We start from the raw sequence: 19371 nt of genomic DNA on the forward strand, positions 1-19371 counted from the left end.
TTTCAGAGCTAAGCTCTCAGGGGGTGAAATCTCTTCGACAGATGGGTGGACATTTTTCCATAACCGCACACTGTTCCTTTTTCCCTGAGCTGCAGAGGTCATTAGCTCACTGACCAGTGAGAGTTGTGCCACAGCATTATCTGTCCATGAGGACACCCACCATCTTAGGAGGACCGACACTGGAGTAACACAAGTGTTATTCTGTGGTCAGCACATCTGCTTCATTGCAACGCCACATACGTTAGCAGCTGCTAACTGCCAGCTAAGATTAAACAGGTTGTAATGCATTGCAGAGCCATTAAAGAGTGTGAAATGAGGGGTGTATTATCAAGTGCTACACTTATCACCTTTACACGCTTTTTTTCTTACACTCACAATGAAAAACTGTGCAGTTATTAAAACGTATTGTTGGTACCCAGCTGGTAAAGTGGCTCCTTAAATATAGTGACATTGTTTTTTAATGCAATTGTAATCAGATGGAGTGACAGCAGATGACAACACTGATATCGTTTCCCTTTGCAACCACAGCTCTGAAATATGTAGCTTGCATACCAATGATACACACACTCTGCTGATTGCTCATTACGCCCACCGTTCATTTGCATGAAGAAGACATGAAATGCATCAATAAGACGTATGAATAATTTACCGCCGACGAGTCACTGTGCAGCTAGTGTAACATGACTAACAGCAAAAGCATATTTCTATGCACAGCTGCTACGTGGGAGTGCAATATTTACATATAAAAGATGGTGTCATCCGAGGCATCTGGAAGTGTCAAGGACGACGGTGGCACGTCTGTCTTTCACTGAGTCGGCACGGTTCCCAAGTGACAGAGGACTGCCAGTTGGAAGCCACGTTTTAAGAAAAAAACACATGGTTGAGCCAAACTTTGTCATTTTGATTGATCGGGAATTAGAGGCAGAGGACACGGGAAGGAAACTGTTTGCATTTTTGCCAAGTTGTGAGGAAAGTGGGACAACATTTGGACTCCTGAGGCCTGTGGGGGCTTCTCAGTATAATATGTCCAAGCCCTATTTTTCAAACTGTCTAATTATTTAGCCTGTCTGTCATTCTGTTTTTCTCTCTACAGTATGAACCTTTTTATTATGTTCTCCATGATCGGCTTCCCTGCTAGTTTGGAACAAAATATCTGGCAACCCGAGAGGTGCAGCAAGGCAGCCAAAATATACTGACAATCAAATGCTGCTGGTCAGACAACACACGTAATTAGTGATTAATCCACAGAAATCCACTTTGTTATTGCCTTTGTATATTTACATAGAGAAATAAAAAGAGACTGTGTTTGCATGGGTTTCCATTCATGTTGTTATGATACAAAAATTTTGACTTCAATATCGGGTATATTATCTAGTATCGGGTATAGTATCTCCATACTGAAACAATATTGATTCAATATTCAGTCAGAAAAAGTGTTTTTTCAAATTTTGTTGCAAAACCATGAGACCCTGCACAAAATGAATGTATAATAAAATATTTTATAGACCTGCCCTGTCAAATGGCCATGTATTGTTGTATGGATATTTCCAAGATTAAATGTTAGCTTGTTGCTCTCTCCTGACTGATTCTTCTCTAGTTTTGTGTTCTGCTAGTGTCCTTGTCACTACAGGTAGCATGAGGCGGTACCTGCAGCCCAAGGTTTGCTGTGTCTCCCAGCACAGTCTCAAGAACATGGAGGAGATACCAGGAGACTGGCCATGACATGAGGAGAGCTGGACAGGGCCATAGAAGGGCATCAACCCAGCAGCAGGACCGGTATCTAGTCCTTTGTGTGAGGAGGAACAGGAGGAGCACTGCCAGAGCGCTACAGAATGACCTCCAACAGGCTACTTGTGTGCATGTTTCTGACTGTCAGAAACAGACTCCATGACGGTGTCATGAGGGTCCGACGTCCTCTAATGGGACCTGTGCTCACAGCCCAGTACCCTGCAGCTCAACTGGCATTCGCCAGAGAACACCAGAATTGGCAGGTCCGCCATCGGTGTCCTGTCCTATTTACAGATGAGAGCAGGTTCAAACTGAGCACATGTGACAGGCGTGAAAGAGTCTGGAGACGCCATGGTGAACATTACGCTGCCTGTAACATCATTCAGCAAGACCCGTTTGGCGGTGGGTCAGTGATTGTCAGGGGAGGCATATCCTTGGAGGGTCATACTAACCTCCATGTCATAGCCAACGAAACCCTGACTGCTGTTAGCTGAGAAAAGCGATTTTAAAATCTATGTCATCACAATATAAACTCTATGAGCTGAACGGGAACTCGCGCTCAGGGCCAGCAGGAAGTTAACCCAGAACCTAGAAAACTTTTTTGGCGTATGCACCAAGTGAGCAACTCCATTGGAATGAATAGGCGCCAACTTGGTGTCTGGTATCTAGGTATATTAAAATCTATGTTCAAAATGAAGCCACGCTCACTGGAGCAACCTAGGACGAGACAGGAAGGTGGGCACAGTGTTACCACAGCAATGCATTCGGCCACCAGGACGGCTTTACCAGCTGCAATCACCGATTGAGAGGTGCTGGATAGCGCTTTGAAATGCATTTCATCCTCTCAACCAGAGCTACATTTGGAAGCAAGAACCGAGCGCTGGGAAGTTCTAATACCAAACTGTAACAATAAAGTATTGAAAAGGAATCTAAATTGTGCAACACTAGTTCCCACATTTAGTGGTAGAAGTATACCATTTGCAAAGACACTGGGTAGAGCTGAGTATTTATTCATACTCAGTACAGTTTAATTTAATTTAGTAATGGTGATATGTTCACGAAATTGGATCAAACCAAGACCAACAGAGGTGTCCAGTGAACCTAAGCAAGTTATTCCCTTGATTACCATACGCCCACTCCATAAGTGAAAAAGGCAGAAGATCATCCCATATATCCCCTTACAGCAGCTGTTCTCTTGTCCTTTTAACACACAAACACAGTCTTTAACACACACTCACGGACATACACACGGCTGGATTACCGACAACTGGGACTGTCTTTTGCCTTGCTCAACTTGTGCATGAAAACAGCTAATATTCTACCAGAGAGTCAGGAATCACCCGGCAGCTACATCCTCTGAGAAATGAAGCAATTTAAAAGCACTACGCACCAAATGTGATATTCATGATTTGGATTCCAGCGGCAGCCGAGCCAAGCCACCCTGTCATAACCGAGCAGACGTGATTCCCATTCAGACTGAGAGGGAGGGGAAGCGAAGTAAAGAGCAGAGGTTTGCAGGAGAGGAGGTTCCAGCTCTCGAGTAATGGTGGCAGGAGGGGAAATAAAGAAAGGAGGACACAGAGAGCAAATGTGTCCCTTTGAACTCATTACATCCATCATCAAGCCATCTACTTCTCTCTCAGCCCCTTTCACTGTTGTCTCGGAGACAAACATGCAGAGAGGCAGCGGCCCTACTTTTCTTTCAAGCTCCAGAGACATGAAATTGTCATTCTTGAAGGGTCACTTCACCCAGTTCACAAAACAAAATATATTACCTCACTGTTTTTGCTTTTCAGGTCCGCAGCTGTAACTGTCATGGCTCTCGTGAAACTGATTTGCAGCAGCTGGCAGCTGTTTTCAGCTAAAGGCTTCTTATAAATCCACTGTACACAACCTGCCCAGCAACAACGGGCAGGCAGACCGACAGAGTTAGCAATAAGCTGGGGAACAAAGCGTAGCACCTAGCAGGTAAAGACAGATACTTTCATCAGTAGCTGGTGGAGACCAAAACAGAGCGAGAGAATATCGGATTTTATCTGGTGGCGATGCGCACAATTAGTCCACCCTCTTGCTAGTCTGCACCAGAAATATTAGTCAGTTAAAACCATTTGTGATTTATTCATGTACAAGGCCGCTTAACTGTCATGCAGCCGCCTGACACTAGTGTCTGACATATATATGGTCAAAGTTTCAAATAATGACGTAAACAAGTAATCCCTGTGATCAAAAACCTCAGGCTGCAGACCATTCTCAATATTCGTGATGACTCTCAAGACAGATTTTTCCAGTGGGTCATCTGCTCCAGGCATGCTACTGCAGGTGTTAACATTACATGCACTGCTACATGTAGCTACATGCTAACATCAGGGCAACCTGTAATCTTGGTCACTGATGTTAATTTCTCCAAGATTTTGGATCGTATTCCTGCTGGAACATGTCCAGTTGTGGAGATTTTGTTTTTTATTGGGGATTATTCACTGCAGAAAGTGCCCCTATACTCCGTTACATTTATTCCTTAGACTGCAATGATGGTGCAGAGATGTCGAGAGCTGCTGTTTGACTATATAAAAATAATGGACATAACCCACTGGTTTGTGGACTCCTGTTTGAAGCTTCAAGTGTGAGATTTTGGCCATCACCATCTTGGATTTTCTGAGCTAGAAGTGACCCAAGGTGACCATGTTTGGATGAATATAAATGTTGAAGAGGGAAAATTAGAGGAAGAAAAATTAGCTTTAGAGACCAAAACATTTTTGTACCAGGCTGTATGTTTATTTCTGCTATAAAATTGGACATTTTAACATCTAGGGTCTATGGGGAGCATTCTCGGAACCCATCGGCTGTATTCGGCGTCTGACTTCCAGCAGACGGTGATACAGCCTCTGGGGGCAGACCCCCGATTTTTTTGCATTCTGGTTTGATTTGGGCGGAGGAGGCGAATTTCCGTTTCCAACTTCCATTTATATATAAGTAAATATGCTAAACCATTGCGATGGATTCAGAGTTTGCAGTGACGCCAATTATGTTCGGCCTCGTTAGTTCACCGCACGGAGCGTTTAACCTGGCAACAACTGCAGCCGGCTCAAACGTGATTAGTCAATATCACACGGACTACAAACAGCCTACAACCGGAAACCAGGGCTCTTCCTCTCTTCTTCCGGAGGCAAGATCTCCGGGGTTTGCCTACAGACTCTACATTCGCTGAATGTAGAGTCTGTATATAGAGACTATATGGGGAGTGACTTGCTTCTGGAGCCAGCCTCAAGTGGCCAATCAAGGAACTGCAGTTCTCTGCATTTCTGCATTCTGCTTCCTGTTGGCTTCATTTGGAGGTTGCTGTTTGGTGAAAACAGGTATATTCTGGCTGACAGTATAAGAAAAATTTTTTTTTAAAACATTAAGACATGTCAAGTATGAGCCTGAAAATGGGCATAATAGGTCCCACTTAATTTATGGTTTAGTATAGCCAACTTAACACTTTTCAGATTATTTGCCAGGAAAATGTAAGAAAGGTCCTTTTAAGTATTTCAACATATAACTGAGACTTTCAATTTATAGTGAGGACAGTGATGCCCAGCGAGCAACAAAACAGTAAACTTTTGAAAGCCTTTCATTAACACAGGTTAATGTGGCCCAAAGGCTTAAGCTTGTGTTGGATGCACATTCCTCCCATGAATATAATCATATTTAGAGAAAAGGCCCAGGATATATAAAAGTAAAATATAGCTTGGTTTTGAGATAAGGACACGGTACGTGGTTATCAAGGCTAGAGTGGCTCTACAATGTTGGTGGTAAAGCCTGTGCTGGGAAAGCTGCAGGCTCATTGATCTGAGAGCATCAGAACAAGGAGAGACTGCAGCATCCAGCAGGCACTCAGCAGGGTTACTCTGTAATGTATGCCACGATGTATGTGCACGTGTGCTAAACACCCCATCTCTAAGTGCTATCCGCACATCCCGGCACATGAAATGGCATACATTCTGTGCTCCAGCTGGTACGAGGCCAGGAGGAGGAAAATGAGGGCATGGCGGGCGCAGGGGGAGTCATGGCCAATGTGGAAAAAAAACACACGGGCTGCCAGGTGGCATGTGGCATGTTAGGGTTTGTGTGCATTAGTGAGTGTTTTGTGTGTAAGAGCAAGGGCTTAAAATATCTGCGAGAGTGTGTGGGAGGAAGGGAAGCAGCAGAGAAGCACCTGGAGCTATATGAGAACCCTGGGATTTCCACCTTAGGCAACAGGATTGCTGCCTATCAGACATACACGCGCCTCTATGCACACAAACCCACCAACCTCACCCACACTTATTGTCGCTCTTCTTGACTCACAACCTTTAGGCTACAATCTTCTATTTTAACACACACACTCGGCAAACCCCAAAGCACGGAGACCCAAAGGACGGGGTGGACCAAGCACTCCAGCCAGGAGACGGCTTAAGTGGTGGAGAGCCTGATGGTGAGAGGATGGAACTGAATACTGATCCAGACTGCAGCGGTGGCTGGTTTAAGATACTGATTACAGGAAAGCTCATTGTTAGATATGGACATGGATGGAGCCTTCTGTCCATACACTGCATTTATTTCGTCTGTGTTTGTGCATGTCTTCTTAAAGCTTACAGATTCAGAAAAAACTGAGCAGGTGTAGCATAGTTCAAGTGAAATATGACCCTAGGAGACGACAGAACAAATTGGTTATATAGTGAAAAGAATTCCTGAATTGATGCAGGCTATTCTCATGAATTGTTTGTACATTTTCCTTTGCAAAGTAACGCACCAAAATTTGCACATATCCCACATAAAAATGAGCCAGTAATTCATGCATAACCCACATATTTTGGAAGGCTGCAATCATGTGATTAACATGCTGATGGTAATAAAGAAAAAAGTGGTCTCAAGAGGGGCTGCCCCCTAATGGTCGACCAATTGTTAGTCGACCAGAAAGGTCATTGGTCACCAAGATTTCATTGGTCACCAACATGAAACTCTATTTGGAGATGCGCCTTGTCAAAATAAATCAAAACCTATATGACTGGACCATGTGGGAATTTAATTTGAAAGGACAGACACAGGAAGTGTCCACGCTCAGCAGTCAGGCAGGAGTCACATTAATTTCCAGGGCTGGTACCTGCGGTTATTCCACAGGCTAGTTAATAACATGTGGGGCAGGAAATCCAAAGTGTGGGATCATTTTGAGAAGGTGAAGGACGAACCCAAGGTGATATGTAAACTCATCTTCATTGGTCGACTACAAACATGACGTATCATCTGAAACATGGAAGTAGCTACATGCCCATTAGCCCACAGCGTCATTAACAGGCGGCTCGCTCAGTGTGTGACGTGCACTTGTAGATAAAATATAGGCCTATATTAATGAAGGTTCATTAGTGCGGTTTTGTATTTCTCTGTAATGTAGCACGGTGTTAACAATGTTACTGATACTATTCTTTCTCACACCTCCAACTCAAACCATTGTGTTGCCCCGCCCAAAATATATCATTTAATACTTAAGTTAATATCGTCAACATGCAGCCGACTAGTCGACTAATGACCCTAAATGAGGACTGTTGGTCAACTAAGAAAATTCTTAGTTGGAGGCAGTCCTAGAGACGACAGAACAAATCAGTAATACAATGAAAAGAATTATTTGTACTAATGCGGGCTGTTCTCATGAACTGTTCGTACATTTTCCTATGCAAAGTAACGCACCAAATTCCTACATATCCCACGCAATAATAAGCCAGTAATTCTTGCATAACGATCTCTGTGATCACATGATGAAGAAAGAAGTAGTCTCGAGCAGTCCAGTTAGAAGGCAGGTTGGGGCGATGGATTGGTCACAAAACACAGGACTTTCCCCAGGAGACCAGTCTTCTGAATCGAGTAAACTTTGAGTGACCTTTGAGTCATTTTACGGTACATCCTCACTATGTTTCTTTTTCCTAAACCTAACCACAGTAACTTTATATTCATTACATAACTTTATGTTACGGACACATCATCATTTATGGGGCGTTAATTCATAGGATATTATACAAACTGTTGTATAAGTGTACCCTAATGACCTGACAGACTGCCACAGTCTACAACACTGCCTCCCTTAAAATGTGCATAATTCAAACCACCATTACCTCATTTATAGCTGTCAGAAATTTGTGACTCTGCCCTTTAGTGCCATCTTGGCTCTGTCTATAAAGGACACATGGAAGTATGAGGGCAGTGACATTTACAATGTTTGAAATGAACAAATCTTTTTTAGAATGTAAAGGCAGTATAAACGAGCCCTAAGAAGGTGGGGACAGGATAGAGGAGAAGTAGAAATTTTAGAATACATAGTGAGTTTAGATGAAGTGATGAAGAGACAAGGACAGTCAGGGAGGAGGAAGAGGGAGTAATGAGGTGGGAGGAAAACGGTATTATTTGCAGGCTGGGAGCAGGGAGTCAAAGACTGGGAGAAAACACAAACAATGGAGGCTAAGAGAGTGGGAGGTGCAGTTGACAGAGAGGGGAGGAAGAGAGAAGACTAGACAGGATTGCTAAAGGCTTCCCTCAGGTCACACAAGCCCCTTAAGAATCTTTCTCAGACTGAGTAACACAATTGCAACACTTCAGACTCGCTCTACGTCGGAGAAGTTTGAGCTCACACCAGAGCAGAAGAGTCAGCTCGGGATGGAATCAACTTTTCAACCACATCCACTGTTGGAGGCTGAAGGCAGTCTTGATCTGCATTCTTCAAATTATGCCACTGGAAGAGATGAGGAATGCATGATGTGAGTGAGCGAGCATTTAATTTTTCATTGAAAGCTTTGCAAATGGATTTTCTGCTTCCTTTCAATCAAGCAAAAATGCAGATGAGCGAGGGGAAACGGTGGTTAAGTTGGAAATCCAGTACATCCCAGTATTTGGGGATTATTTGTTTAATTACAGAGGAACCTGTGTTGTTCCTAGGCCCATGATACCTTGGGTGAATTATGGGTGTGACTTCAGCTCCTACAAGAGTTAGCAGTAAGCGACAGATGTCTTCCTTTTTCTTAGATGTTTTGGAGAAATAAATGTTCAAACCTTGAACAGGGAAAGGTGATCCTAATTCGGGTTATCCCCATGTTCCCAAGGTCCGCACTTTTGGAGCTTAAATCAAACGTCTGGACTTATTTGGGATTCTTTGACACGCAAGGAAAGAAGGACTTGGATATGACACATGGGGTTTGTAAGCAGTGTCATATGAGAATACTCTAGGAATACTACAAACATTAGGGGTCACCTCACACAACACCATCCAGAGATATCGTTAGCCACTAATGGCCAAGCTGAAACCGCTCCACTGAAAAGTCAACCAACACTGAACACACTTAGCTCGACAAAACTACCATCCAACTCTGAGAGAGTGAAGAAGATAACACAGTCCATTACCCACTTCATGTGCAAAGATCTGTGTCCATACAGCATTGTTGAAAGCGAAGGCCTTTGTTACATGCTAAAAACACTCCGTTGGTATGTGACTCCATCTGAACGTTTTTTCACTGACACAGTTGTACCCAAGCTCTACGGAGAAGTGAAGTATGAAGTTGAGGAATCTGAGGACAGCAGGAAGGGTGGCATTAACTTGTGACGCCTGGACTTCACAGTGGATTCATATGTGACTATAACAGCAAATTATCTCACAGAACACTGACAATTGCTGTCTTGCGTTCATAGAACTCTCAGTCACACTGGAGCAAACATCGTAGACCTCCTGCAAAATGCAATACCAGAATGTAACACAACGACAACGCTTCCAACATGGGTGTTGCCCCTTAATTAGGGGGATACTTGCATGTAGAGTGTTTCGCTCACATGCTAAATCTGGCCTCGCAGTGGACTTAACTGAAATAACATCAGGCACATTTGCTTACAGGAGGTGGAAACAAGCCTTGTCTACCTCAAAGCAGACATGGAGCCAATTCAGAGCCTCAACGTCCCACATCATGACATCAGTTAGCTAATGCTAAGCTCAGTTTGTCCCGTTTAAACAAAAAGTTCAGCGTGTAGTGAAATACCACTTTCATGTCTGTACGCTAAATATGAAGTAAGTGCTAGCAGCCACGTTAGCTTAGCTTAGCTGAGGTTAGCTTAGCACAAAGACTTAAAATGGGGAAACAGCTAGCCTGACTGTCCACGGCTAACAAAATCTGTGTACTTATTGGTTTAAACTGTAGAAATAGAAAGTAGAAAGTTACGTTCACGTCTTTGTCTTGGATTTTGTATGGATTAAGCTAAACTCGCTAGCTGCTAGCAGTAGCTTCATATGCACTGTAACACATCAGAGTGATGTCAATCTTCTTATCTAACTCTGGGCAAGAAAGCAAATGAGAATATTTCCCAACATGTCAAACTTTTCCCGTATGGTGTGGCAGGCTGTGTTCTCACGTCATATTCTTTCAGAAAAGGAAAGACACCTGTAGCATGGCACTATCTCTCGTGGACGCCGGTTCAGTACCCAGAAGGGGGACTAAATACAGAAAGAAATATACACACAGTCCTTATTAGTAAGTTTGTGCCATGTCCCTGTCATCCTCCCGTTAATAGAAATGTATTACTCCTCCTGCGGCACTGACAGCACAGCGATACACCATCTTGTCTGACCAGGATCAATGCTCTAAATGGAAATTACAATGCTGCTTCACGTCTCCTGCTTTTCATGTGTCACTGCTTTTGCATTAAGGAAATAAGATAGTGTACAGTACAGTACGCTCCCTCTCGAGTTCGCTCTTCATCTGTCTCTCATTGTTCATCATCCTGCACAACTGTCAGGGGGGCTTGGCTGATAAATCATGAGTGAATCCACTTATTGAATCCCCCCCTGACATTTATTTTGTACATCTCATATCATCTGTGTGTTTGTCCACGTCTGGGTGAATCCATGTTAGAGCAGTTTTCCTCTTAGTAGCCATGCTAATGTATACTGCTCCTGACCTGCACTCTTTAGGAATTATGTCTTAATGGTACAATAAATCAATCTGGATTAACAGAAACAATGCAAACGCAGTCCAGTGGAACAGATGGGGCTCAGCGCGGTGCGTCGTGTGTTGCCGTGTGTATGAGCGTGTGTGTCTGTGCAGCTCTGGCAGAGGCCGTTCATGTGACCTTGATAGTGGCGAGCAAAGAACATTCAGCACCACGGACAGTTCTGAGGCACAGACAGCGCATGTGAGAAGCAGGATACTTCATGTTTTGTTGTTTTACAGCATCGAATCAAAGGGGATTTAACATGTTCTGTGACTCTGATTAAAAATGCCATGTGGATGCTTGTCTGCAGAGGTCCTCTGAGGGCAAATGAACGCAGGTCTGCAAGAAACCTCTGACTTTGGGGAGGATTGTTTTCCAGCCAGACAATAACACCAAGCATGAAGCCAAAGCTGGACGCCAATGACTTTAAATAACGCTGTTAATGTTCAGGAGTCCAAATTTCAATCCATTTAAAATTTTGTGGTAATATGAGTTGGAATATTCAAAAAACATCTGGAAAAGACTCTAATTTGCAAACACTCTTAACTCTTTATAGATTCATTTGTAATTTGACTTTTAATTCATTTTTCCTGTATTTTCTAAACATGCAGTATGTGCAAATAAACTAAACTAAACTACCTTGGGTCAGTGCTGTAAGACAATAAAAAGAGGCATATTTGAAGGGGTTAACTTGTTAAAGGTACACATAGCACACGCATACAAACACCCATCAGATATCATCACTGCACCAGTCGAATGTTAAACTAAAACTCATTAAACTCACAATGCAATCACCAAAAAAAAGTTGCTGTCGTAAGTTTTGCCATATTACGGATGTTTTACATTTGTACATAATTATGTGTTTAAAAAAACAACTGCTTTTTGTATTTCCCCAATGGAAAAAAAAGTGGCAGGTGGCTACAAAACACCCACGTTTGAAGCCTAAAAAGCCAACTAAAAAACAGCAATGACTCGCTAAAACATTTTTATTTGTTCGTCTCGCCTACGAGACACACCATCCACCATCCCCTCCACCTCCTCATGACAAAGTCAGCTCAAATACTAAGTCACTTTAGAAATGTTGTGATGATATGTATGAAACATGCTGAGGAAACATACAATGCCATTATTTTCTTCTGGCAACTGGGCCTAACATCTGGTTGGGTTTAGGCGCAAAAATCGCTTGATTATGGTTAGGAAAAGATCATGTTTTGGCCTATAATACACAGTTTTGGGGTCACTATCCCGGCAGGAAAAGCAGCAACACCTCTGTTAAAAAAACAAGCGCTTTTTGTGTGTCACTCGTGGAAAAACTGTGGCTGGTTGCTACAAAACACCCACGTTTGAAGCCTTAAAAAAAAAAAAAAAAATTAAAAAGAGCAATGACTCTAAAACACAGCCCATTTGTTTGTTGGTCTCGTCTACATGGTGCACCATCCACCATCCCCTCCACCTCCTAATGACCGAGTCAGCTCATATGCTACGTCACTTTAGAAATGTTGTGATGATACGTATGAAACATGCAAATGTAACGTATTCGTGGTTTGCAGAAACATACAATCCCACTATTTATCTCTGGCAAATTGGCGTCACACGGTTAGGTTTAGGCACAAAAAATTCTTAGTTATGGTTGGGAAAAGATGGAAAAACAGTGACAGGTTGCTACAAAATACCTGAGTTTGGAGCCTAAAAAGCCATTGTAAACACAACATTGACTCGCTAAATCACAGCCAGTTTTGTTGTTTAAGGTCTCAAACACTGGTCTACGGCTTGACAGGTGTCTCACCTCGGTGACGCGCCATCCACCATCCCCTTACTCTCAATGACAGAGTCAGCTCATATTCTACGTCACTTTAGATAAGGTGTTATGACATGCAAATGTAACGTAATCATGGTTTGTAGAAAAATAAAATGCCATTATTTTCTTCTGGCAACTGGGCCTAACATTGTGCTTAGTCATGTTTTGGAAAAGATCCTGTTTTGGCTTAAAATACCCGGTTTTGGGCTCACTATCCCTACTGGAAAAACAGCGACTGGTTACTACAAAACATCCAAATCTGAAGCGTAAAAAGCTGCTGGAAACACAGCAATGACTCACTAAATCACAACCAGTTTTGTTGTTTGAGGTTTTAAGCAGTGATCTGCAGCTTGGCAGGCATCTCGCCTCGGTGAGATGGCATCTACCATCTTCCTACTCCCAATGACAGTGTCATTTCATATACTACGTCACTTTAGAATTGCTGTTATGAAATGTATGAAACATACAAATGTATTCATGGTTTGCAGAAACATACAATGTCATTATTTTCTTCTGCCGACTTGGCATAACGTGGTTAGGTTTAGGCACAAAAAACGCTTAGTAATGTTTAGGAAAAGACCATGTTTGGGCTTAAAATACCTGGTTTTGGGGTCACTATCCCTGCTGGGAAAAACAGCGACTGGTTGCTACAAAACACCTGAGTTTGGAGCCTTGTTTCTTGGTCTTCAACAGTGGTCTGCAGCTTGGCAGATGTCTCGCCTCGGGCAGATGCCATCCACCATCCCCCTACTCTGTTATGTCAGTCAGCTCATACACTATGTCACTAAATGAGCGACACACTCACCTCGAGTGACCGACGATGATTCGTGGTTTGCATAAATGTGCAACATTTCAGTGAGGACATTTTATACAACGCAAAAGATAACTTCACTTGAGAGGAATATGTGTGCTTTGATGTGATGGACCACCTGGATTCTACTTTATATGCTAATAGCTCAAACATAAAGCGACAGTCAGTCCAGACTCTCTTTACCACTGTCCAAATATTCCCTGTGGGCTGCGACTAACAATTGTATTCATTGTCGATTTATCTGCTGATTTGTTTCTCAGTTGATGCATGAATTGTTTGGTTTATAATGATCAGAAAATTGTGAAAATTGTCTGTAAAGTCCAGGTTTGTCTTCAAATAGCTTGCGGCCCCTTACCCAACAATTCAGTCAGTGTACTATTACATAAGGAAAAGAAACTCATCCTCAATATGGGGAGCGACTGACAAAATTTTTCTGATGGCACCGACTCTGTATGAAATATGACACTAACTCATAACATATCTACAAGCAAGTAAATTCAAACTTATCAAGGCTTATTAGAAACTCTCGGGAGCCTGGAAGGTGATTTATAAGCAACCATTAATGTCCTTCTGTCTTTGATTATGCTCCCGCCGGATATGTTCCTCCCAGTGTGACATCCTTCAACAGCTTAATGAGGAACAAGCTCCACTCTGTACAATCAAACCCTGAACGTAGGTGTTTGTTTTTTTGTTGTGACGATGTGAAATTGCTGACATTTGTCTCTAAGTCGGTGATGTGCCTTCAGGAGTTGGCGCTTTGCTTGTTTTAAAATGTTTACAGTGTCACCACGCTCTCTCGGCACTTGTGAATTCGCCAAAAGCTCATTTCACATTCAAAGTGTGGGAACATAAGGGGAGAACGAGGTAACCTAACCAGAATGGGGGACAAATCTAGAGGTGCGAGGGAAGGTGACGAAAATGTTGAGTGTGTTATTTAATCACACTCCTGTTCCTAGAAAACACTTTGTCCCACCTTGTAGTGAGAGTCCACCTTGGTGCAGAATTAACAAACCACCACGGTTGAAATGCAAGCCTGGGTCCTCCAAATCAATATCCATTAAGCATTCAATTGATTCCACAGGGCAACAACTGAGTGAATAATGTGGAAATACAGGAGGAACTTGAATTACCTGTCAGAAAATTAAGCCTCAGCTTGTCAAGGGGAGGGGATGTGAAGTTAATCAAAGGGAAATCCAGCACAGGCCTCATACGGTGTCTGTGATTTTACAGTATCTTGTCGGCTACTTCATAAAATCTTAAGTGTATTGTTGCTTCCCTCTGACAGTGTTTGAGCTGACATATGTACGTGGGTGATAACAGGCGGTGGCATTATATCTCACAGCCCTTGAGGGTATCACAGGGTTTTCTGGCCAAACACACATGCTATATTTAGACAAGAAAAGAGTACACTGCAAAAATATCCATCTTGAGAATTTAATGTGAGGCAGGAGATGAAGCTTCACAGTGGGGTGAATAATGCCACATGTTTGTCACTGTGCAGTTTCAAAACACACTGTTTTAGAGGTTTTTTCCTGCAATCTGAAGCAGATTCGCGCCTATTTTTGTTTGTTTAATGAGGGAGATCTGATTCAAAGAGTCCTCATAATTCAGAGTAAATCTCTCCTTAAGATGGAGATTGTGCACACAGCATGAAAGCTACTTACTCTGCTTTCCTGGCCAGTCCAACTGAGCGGCAGAGCGCGGTGGGAGTCTGCGGAACCAGGGACTTGCAGCAGGGGCTCCTCTTGTCCTCCTCGGCGGAGTCCGGGCTGGCTTGGCTCGCTTTGGGTGACTGCGGCGAGGTGGGGACGAGCTGCAGCTGCTGCGGGTGGTGGGAGGACGGCGCAGGAGGGGTGGGATGCTGCTGAGGCTGGGCCGATAGACCGGGGATCTGCTGCTGATGCTGCTGCTGCTGCTGCTGATGCTGCTGCGGCGGCGGCGGCGGCTGCTGCTGCTGCGCCTGCTGGCCGAGATGAGCCGCAGCTTTGTTGCTCCCCGGGTGCTGATGGAGGTGGGCCGGCGCCTGGGGACTGGCGCTGCGGTGAGTCGGGTGGTGGTGGTGGTGGTGGTGATGCTGCTGAGCGGGCTGCTGGACGTAGTGATGAGGGTCCCGCAACTGTCGGTTCTCTCCGATCAGGTCCTCCACCTTTCGCTCGAGTTCGTCGATGCGTTGGCGCTGCGTCTGGATCAAGCTTTGCTGGTTCTGGACGATAGTGGTGAGCTCCTTCAGGTAAAGAACGGCTTTCATTGGATTATCCAGCAGGCTCTCCATTACTGAGTGTGAATGTGGCCGTGTGCCCGGCTGTGGTGACTTCTTCTTCAGCTGCTTTCTGGCGCTGCGAACCGTCGATGGGGCCTCTGAGCGGTGCGTAACCGGGATGCTCTGGCGGCCGTCTGACGCCTCTACGCTCTGCTGGGGCTGGGTAGTCTCTCTCTCTCTCTCTCTCTCCCCCTCTCTCTCTCTCTCTTTCCTTCTCTCGACATTCTGTGAGGATACCAGAAATGGTGCTGATGCAACGGGGGGATCAGCATCAGCGGAGAGCGGGGGGCGGGGCCGTAGTGGACTGGTGATGTCAACACGCAAGGGGAAACAGTGAAGCTGTCATGCGCGTTTCACACCTAAATCCAGTCTTTGCATCATGTATCCAACATGTGTTTCTGCCAGTCACTTCGGTTCCACTTCACACACTAGTTCTCAGTCAAAATAATACCTCCAGACTTTTATTTCCAGAGCTGAACTAAACTGCATGCCCCGGTCACTTGTCTACCGGTCTTTTAAAATGTCAAGTAGGAATATTATATAATTCTCCTGAGCTAAACCAATCTGTGCATCCATTCTCTCTGGTTTGAGGTATGGTGGCCCTGGAAGATCAACACACTGGAGAGACACAGGGGTAGATTTCAGGGGGGACACGGGGGGCACCTTCCCCTCAGTATCTAAAATGTGCATTTGTCTGTCCCAATAAAAACATGAAAGTAGGGGAGGACTTTTATTTCGACAAAATGAAAGACATTTACACCATAAAGTGATGCATGAAAAATTCCCTCCTGTTTCAATGCTGAAACAAAACCAATGCCCTTGGCTGCAGGTCACACAGCATACAAAGAAAAAAAAAACACAATATGCCATCGGTGGTTTTGGATGACGTGAAGTGATGGGCAAAGCAGTTCTTTAGATGTTACTGAATCACTAGAATCATTTCATTAAAAAGATTCATTCAAAAGATTTGTTCACCAAATTGTTCAGTGCATGGTGGGAGGGGCCCTGACTGTGTACTGCGTAGTCCAACTCACTGAATTTAGCTTGGAGAAAACGGTCCCTACGAAAGTGTATCACTGAGAAGAAATGATCACTCAGGGATCGGGGGTTACGACTTTCACCGAGTGATTCGTTCACCAAGTGATTTGTCACGCAGTCCCTCCCTGCACCCTGGCTGCCTCGCGAGTGATTCATCTTTCGCACGGACCGAATCAGCAGTTCCACTCTCTGCCTTCGCACTCACTGCTGAGCTCAACTGAACTGAGAAATGAACGAATCAGTTCCAGAAGTGATTCAGTTCAGTACGTTCACTCGACAGATTCGTTCTTTTGAACGTTTCGTTCACGAATGACACAACAGTAATGACTTTGTGCACCTAGTAGTGATGCACTTGTGAATGCGAAGAGGTGCCAGGTTTCAGGAGCAAGTTAAATAGTGAGTAGACACTTCATGTAAAATGCTGCACCAGATTTTATTTTCCACAATGACCAGAATACAGCTCTCTGAAATAACAATGAATACTTACTGCGGTCATATTTAAAGATACTGAACATTGTGCATTGTCGATCAGCAGCTGTAGTATGATCGTATCTGCATTATTCAGTGGTTTTACTGGTCTGGCCCCCTCAGATCAGTGTGGCCCATGAACGAAAATGAGTTCGACACCCCTGATCTAAACCTTAACCCTAACCACTCAACAACCACAAAACTCTACAATTTTTAGAGGGGGGCTGCTGGAGGGTCAGAGAATTTGACAGATCACAGATTTTGGTGTTACACACGGGCAGACTGTGGTGAATATGCTCAAGAGAACCTGTAGCAAACCCCCCCACCCCCCAAAAAAGAAATGGGAAAAGGGGCCCCTGATGGCCACTCATATACACACACTTTGTAATGACAACTGTAAATTTCCCCTTAAACCCCCATAAAGGCACCACAGTACAGCACTGTTGCCCCAGAATGTCCCCTTGTGACCTTGATGAGGCCTCAATGAGCCTCTTTGCCCGGGGCCCTCTGAATGTCTAGGATCGTTCCTGGTGTTACACATTGTTTTTCCCCACATTCTGCCATCAGCAAAGGTACTGTAGTAACACAGCTGACTCAACATTTGTGTAAAATGACACTAGGCGCCTACGCTGTTGTGTTACACGTCACACCTCCTGCTTCTGGAACCTGGAACCTGGAATGCGAGCATGCTGTGTCTCCCACACTGGGGCAGCATCATGCTGGTGTTTTGTTCAGAGTAAAAACACAAAGCCGGTGTAATTGAAGATCTTCTTTATGGCAACATTGTGGAATCTCTGGTTCAAAAGGGTTTATCTTATCTTATGTCTTTATTACTGATTCAGATTCAGATCTTTCATTTAAGTGTCACACACCAACAGATGCCCAGCCCACATGGGCTGACATGTCACTATAATCCATCATAAACAAGAGCAATACCATCATGGTACAAATCATATCTTTAAAATGTCAAACATAAAGTGTCCTCATACACAGGTGGTAAACATTTGACACAAACTGAGCGAACTGAGACAGAAACTCAAGTCTACATTCATCAGACGTGGAAAACAAATCACCAAATCCGCAGACAATTTTAGGAAAAGTTCATATCTGACACTGTGATGAAATGGAAAGTAGAACAAAAAGTCAGGAGACATTTTTTTTGCTCTACATTTACTGTTGATCTGACGCTAATTCAAATCAGAATTCTGCAGTCACATCTGGATTTGTTCTGTTTTGTTTTCTGTGCTCTCAAATTGATGTTTTCTTTATTTGCGTGTCTTCTCAAGCTGCAGTGTGTTGGGCTCTCAAGGTCCCTCCACAACATCACAATGCCTGACAGTGACTACCTTCACATGCACATGATACACCAGCTTTTTCCCTTATACCAAACAAGACAATATTCATTTAAGCTGCCTTCATGGCTAATGATAATGAATATTCCACTAATAAGCCACGCATATTCTGATTAAAGACAGTTTTCCAACAGTGGTGGACTTTTCTGACTGTACGAACGTAGCCTCCTTTTTATGTTCCTTCTTGAATACATCTTCTGATGCACCTGAACACATCATCAGTGATGTCACCTGGGGTCACTGGGTGTTTCGGGTCTTGCAGCATCAGACACCCTCACCCAGGCGACCCAGCCGCGGCTGATCAGACCGCGACTTGTGTTCAGGTGGCATTTGCTTGTCCCCCATGGTTCTCCTCTCCGGATCCAGAGCCATCTCGAGGCTTTCTCAGCTGCTTCGGTGATGTTCTTGATGGCGCTGTTCCCGTGATGCCCAGTGCACTTAAGGCTTTGTGGAGTGAGTGCCACAAATCCTCTACTGCAAACCTCGATGGGCATACATGTTGCCTTCCAGCTCTGTGCTCGGCAGTTGATGACCAGGTGTTCATATTTGGTCCTCTTCCTTTCATGGGCCTCCCCCAGGTGGTCCTCCCATGGCACTGTCAGCTCCATGATGATGATGCTCTTGGTGCTCTCTGAGACCAGAAGCATATCTGGCCTCAGGGTGGTGCTGACGATGTGCTGGGGTCAAAAGTAGTCATTGCTTCACTCAGTATCGCTCCATTTCTCATCCACTTCAAGCTCAATGTTATCACAGTAAAAGCAAAGGGATACAGACGTACTCGATGTGGTCCTTTACAGAATCTGGTCTTCTTCAGCATGTGAATTCAAAGAGCTGGAGCTCCCTGTTCTCCACGTGAATGTGTGATGTGATTAGTATCGCTTGTGGTGCTCTTTTTGTCACACAGCAGTCCTGGTGTGTTGGGTGGTAGCTTTTTTGG

At 44.1% G+C, this 19371-nt stretch overlaps 1 protein-coding gene across 3 annotated transcripts in view; it reads right to left on the bottom strand.

Annotated features, from left to right (window-relative positions):
- iqsec3a (IQ motif and Sec7 domain ArfGEF 3a) overlaps nt 1-15785 on the bottom strand; it is a 172675-nt gene extending 156890 nt beyond the window's left edge. For 2 of the 3 annotated variants that reach the window (XM_049566223.1, XM_049566224.1), the window contains exon 1: nt 14981-15785. In XM_049566223.1, the coding sequence (XP_049422180.1) occupies nt 14981-15588 (608 nt within the window). In that variant the 5' untranslated portion in view covers nt 15589-15785. The remainder of the gene's footprint in view (nt 1-14980) is intronic. The other variant, XM_049566225.1, reaches the window with a different exon arrangement.
- Nucleotides 15786-19371: the final 3586 nt, after the last annotated feature.

This window comes from Epinephelus fuscoguttatus, linkage group LG22 (assembly GCF_011397635.1).
Source record: "Epinephelus fuscoguttatus linkage group LG22, E.fuscoguttatus.final_Chr_v1".
NCBI classification, from domain to species: Eukaryota; Metazoa; Chordata; class Actinopteri; order Perciformes; family Serranidae; genus Epinephelus; species Epinephelus fuscoguttatus.